This window comes from Capsicum annuum, chromosome 7 (genome assembly GCF_002878395.1).
Source record: "Capsicum annuum cultivar UCD-10X-F1 chromosome 7, UCD10Xv1.1, whole genome shotgun sequence".
Taxonomy (NCBI): Eukaryota; Viridiplantae; Streptophyta; class Magnoliopsida; order Solanales; family Solanaceae; genus Capsicum; species Capsicum annuum.
In genome coordinates, this window is record NC_061117.1 from 11,236,359 (window position 1) to 11,241,352 (window position 4,994).

Consider the following 4,994-nt stretch of genomic DNA (forward strand, 5'->3'; position numbering starts at 1 on the left):
GTAACAAAAGAATAAGAGATAGGCTGATTTTATTAAATTAAAATATTTATTTTTTATGAGATGAATAACTAAAATAAAACTGAGGAGGTATCCTTCAAATCTTACAAAGCAGCCCCTAGTTTCCAAATTTCTAGGTTCTGTTACTTTATAAACTATGGTTTATTTGTTTGTTCTCTATTTGCCCACTTGCTTTGGTCAGGTGATTGATTCCCAAAGAATTGAAAATGTCCTATTTGCATAGCGATCCTCTATACTTTCCATGCTTCACACTTGGTACCATGGTTAAATTTAAATATTTTTTTTTACTTTCAGAAAATTATATTAATTAGCTCAAATATGTGAGGAGAAGATATACAGATTCATCAATAAGGAAATTTGAGATATTGATGGTAAATTTGCAACAAGGGTTAGTTTAGAACATGTGAAGAAAAGATATAAAAATTAAACATAATAGAAATAGAACATAAATAAATTGAAGAAGATAATTAGACATAATGGAATATACGTTCAATTTGTCTAGAGTATTATCTTAAATATAATGATTTGAAAGTTGATAATTAGACAAAAAAACTTACAAGTTATAAGTAATTGAATTTGTCGTATTTTATTTAATTATTATGTTATTTCTGTAATGCTGCTTTAAAAATGCTTTTTTTAAAGCAATTTATCAAAAATAATTTCTTTATTCATAAAAATATATGCGTATTCATTATTTTTTTCACTCTCCATTATAAAATTACTTTATTTGTAATTGATATTTAAGGAATAAATTACTCCTCTTTTTCAATTTTCAAATATTTACCTAAAATATATTTATTTTGAACATAACAAATTGTAGCAATACAAAATATCTGTTTTGAGTGAATTGACATGATACGCCTGGGATATTTTCATTACTTAACCATCAAGTATTATCTGTTATTTACTACTAATATATCATAATCATAATTAAATGCATATGGGACCCAAAAACACATTTTCAAAAACTTAAAGGGTCAAACACGCAATTAACAATAAAATATCCCAAACGAATTGAACTCCAAAAAGCAAAAAAGAAAAATTTCCTCCTATAAATACACACCTTCATTGGTGCTTATGTTTGCCAAACCAAATACCCCAAAGCCCGGTATTAGAAAAAAAAAACAGAAAAAACTCTGGTTTTTTTCTCCACTCTCTGACAACAAACAATGGCGGCAGCTTCTACTCGCCGGTCTAGTGGACCGGTTATTCGTTCACTTTCACCAGTCGGACGATTCTACTCACCGAACCAGAGAACGACGGCTTCGGCCTCGGCCTCCGCTTCGGCTTTTGCTTCGTCAACTTCAGGTTTTTCTACAAGCTCACACACAATTCTCCATAGATCAACATCTCCAAATCGCGTGAATTTGTTTAATAACTCAAGTTCAGGTGCTTCATCTATAAGGTTTTCACTTGACCGGTCGACGTCACCGAACCGGTCTATCAACCACGTAGTAGTGCAGCAGCAGAACCATAGGATTCATCGTCATCAAAATCATCATCATCAGAATCAGAAGAAGTCGTGTTTGTGTTCTCCGACTACTCATCCAGGTTCGTTCCGATGTAGTCTACATAAGAATAACACGAGTGCCTCTAGTCGTGCAACGTCCTCGTCTTCTTCCTCTTACGGTTCCTCCAATCAATTGAATATGAGGCGATCTGCTATGACGAACTCTCTAGTCAGAATCGGAACTGTCGAAGGTGATTTGGTTAAGAGGGCTCTAGCGGCTTTGATTCGTCCTTCTTCTCATCAACAAAGACGCCGTGCTGATTTTCAACGGAGACCTAGCCGGCTTTCCGTTATGTCAAAAGCCGATGGTGGCTCGTAACGGAACGGTTGATTTTTCGTGTATTGTGTATATAGGGTTAAAAATAGTTAAATATTTTTAATTGTTTTAATATAAACATAAACTAAATGATAAGTACTACAAATTTTGGTACTGGTGTTTCTGAGATCTCTATTTCTCAAAATAATTCAATTAAATTTAAATTAATTTAGATGATTAATCGGACTTAATTTCTTCAACGTTTTCCGTTATGTTTTTGGCCGTTCGCCATTTTCCGTTTCTTTTTTGGCCGTTCGCCGTTTTCCGTTATGCTGTGTATATATGCCGTCTATACGGTCTTAGTTGTGTACCGTATGCACCGTGTGTACGTAGGGGTGAGGTATACGTATTTTTATTTTTTGTTAAAAGAATTTTTAGTTTGTAAAATGATTTTAAGTTTGTAAAATGATTTTTATCATCCGTTGCCTTTTTTTTTTTTTTTTTTTTTTCCTTTATTAAGTTTTTGGTACTGACACTGTATGTATTCTTTTGTTGCAGGTTTTTATTATTATTATTTATTATTTAAGATTAATTTGTTAATTATTATTCTTTTCCTTTCTGGAGTTTCTAACTGTATTTGTTGTTTCTTTCTTATGCAGGTAATTTTTTATGGGTAAATTTGTTTGGCAGGATTATTGGGGACCAAGATGGATATTGGACTTAATATGTTATAAAGACATTTTGGACAAAGATTGATATAAATTAAATTATAACAAGTACCATCAACTTTTAACTTAGTTGAAGTTAAATTGATTTTAGAAACAAGTACTAACTTGGAATGAAATGATAGTGTAACTAGAATGCTTAACTATGGTTTAAGATCTTTTGAAAGATAAGAAGGAATCCACTTTAAAAAAAAGTGACTTGTCATGATTATAGATCATTATCTTTGATTTAAATTAAATTTATAATCATTATCTTTGATTTAAATTAAATTTATAATCATTATGTTTAAGATTACTAATACAACAACATACCTATGGGGAAGGTAAAATTTACATGGAGAGTTGAGGTTCGGCGAGGGAAAAATGTAGTAATGAGATTTGAAAAGGGAAAAATGTAGTAATGAGATTTGAAAAGTGTTGGAGTATAGTATGGTTTGAAGAGGGTAAAATTTTATAATGAGATTTAAAGAGGATAAAGTGTGTGAGGTTTGGAGAAAATAAAATAATGAGGTTTGAAGTGGGTAAAATAATATAATGAGATTAAAATGTAGTAATGAGATTTGAAAAGTGTTGGGAGTATAGTAGGGGTTTGAAGAGGGAAAAATTTTATAATGAGATTTAAAGAGGATAAAGTGTGAGGTTTGGAGAAAATAAAATAATGAGGTTTGAAGTGGCTAAAATAATATAATGAGATTTGGAGAAGGTAAAATATATGTAGTTAGGTGTGGAGAAGAATAAAGTTATTTTCCAAAAGCTAATTCAAATACAATAAAGTAAATTTAGGTAGAAAGAAGAGACAACAATCAAGAAATAAAGTAACAAACAAGGAAAAGTGTAAAATCTAAAAGAAAAAAGAAAAAATTAAAGCAACAAAATAACAAATAAAGGAAAAGTTTAAAATCTACCAAAAAAGGCTACAAACTAACAAATAAAGGAGTAGTGTGAAATCTACTAAAAAGGCAAAAAATTAGTGCGATAGTTAAATATTAACAACAGATTATGAAAGATATAACATATATAACACACTTAGTGGTTTGGTGTGAGGTACTAATACAAATAATTTTAAAATAAAATAAAATAATAATTTCAGAATAAAAATTTTGATATTTCATTTGGTTGATAAATTTGGGATAACTTATCTTGATACATAAATATTATTAGGATAAGTTATTTCTTCGTGGTAAAACAATTTCGTTTTAATTGATCTTTGAAATATATCCATGAAAAAACATTCACCCTACAAATTCTTGATTATTACTTTTCATATTTATATTTGACAAACTTTTTGCTTTAATAAGTGTTCTCCGTGTCCTTCCATTGAAGGCATGTCCTTGATAATGAATTGTTTCATATCTTGTTTAATCACTTTTTATCAATAATTTTTCAATCTAGCTTATATCTCTTCTGGTACTTATTATATTTAACCTCTTGTACCTCATATATTCACATGGTCTAGCTCTACCTTTTCTAGTACTTATTATATTCAATCTCTTGTAACTCCTTGCTGCGGTGTCTGCATTTCGTCTATTCACATGTTCAAAGTTTAAATCGCAGCAATTGCTTTTCTCATTTTGTTCATTATGAAGGTCACTCTTACCTTATATTAAATAACCTCGTTCCTAATTGTATCACACATAGTGTGTAAACGCATTCACCTCAAAATCTCTACAATATGTATTTTTTGGATATTGAAGTTTTTGATTGGTCAACAATCTTGTAGATTGTTGCATACAATGACTTCGGTGTTCGGTCTAAAGTAGAATGACGATGAAAAAATCAATTACTCAAATTGAGTGACTTCAGAAAGACAACAAAATTAAGTAATGGAAATCGATTATCCAAAGTTTAGTAAGTTTAGAAATACAAAATAAAATTGAGTATTTGTAGAGGTCAATTAGTCAAAATTGAGTGATTTTATCTCAAAAAAGTTTAAATGGTGGTCATATTTTCCATTATAAACTATTTCCAAAGTTAAATAGTTTTTGTGTTCTTTGGTTAGATATGAGGATGTCATTATATTTTAAGATGTTTCAAGTTGGAAATAAATTTAGATGACAAGTTATTTTTATTTTCTAGTTTGTGTTAAGTTGGTTTCATAAAATTTGCACTATTGGATTTTCTTTCTTGGTCCAAATCAACTTGTCCCTTGGTTTCAAATTTCAATCACCTTTTCATTTTACTTTCTTTTTTATCATTCTAAAAGAGTGTCTCCTTTTTTTTTTGGGTAACTTTTATATTCTAATTTTTGCATGATATTTTTAAAGATACAATATTAACGACATTTGTGATACTTTTTACTTATTTTTATTTTTATTTTAACCTATTTGTCTGTTTTTTTAGTCCATTTTAGAAAAAATATCTCTCTTTTTCTGCTGGCTCTTTAATTTCAATTTATTATCTGATATATGTAAGTCACAAGATTAAAAGATTCATTCGATAATATTTTAAATTTAGGATCAATAAATTCAAGAGGCTTTTTTTTATT

The 4,994-nt window shown here is 29.3% G+C and overlaps 1 protein-coding gene across 1 annotated transcript; it reads left to right on the forward strand.

Annotated features, from left to right (window-relative positions):
* The first annotated feature begins 1,025 nt into the window (after nucleotides 1-1,025).
* On the forward strand, nucleotides 1,026-1,958 carry LOC107854770 (paxillin-B). Its single transcript, XM_016699772.2, has one exon. The coding sequence runs from the start codon at nucleotides 1,188-1,190 to the stop codon at nucleotides 1,845-1,847; it is 660 nt and encodes a 219-aa protein (XP_016555258.2). The 5' UTR covers nucleotides 1,026-1,187; the 3' UTR covers nucleotides 1,848-1,958.
* Nucleotides 1,959-4,994: the final 3,036 nt, after the last annotated feature.

Coding starts and splice junctions, on each gene's coding strand:
- LOC107854770 (XM_016699772.2), top strand. CDS start 1,188: ATGGCGGCAGCTTCTACTCGCCGGTCTAGTGGACCGGTTATTCGTTCA.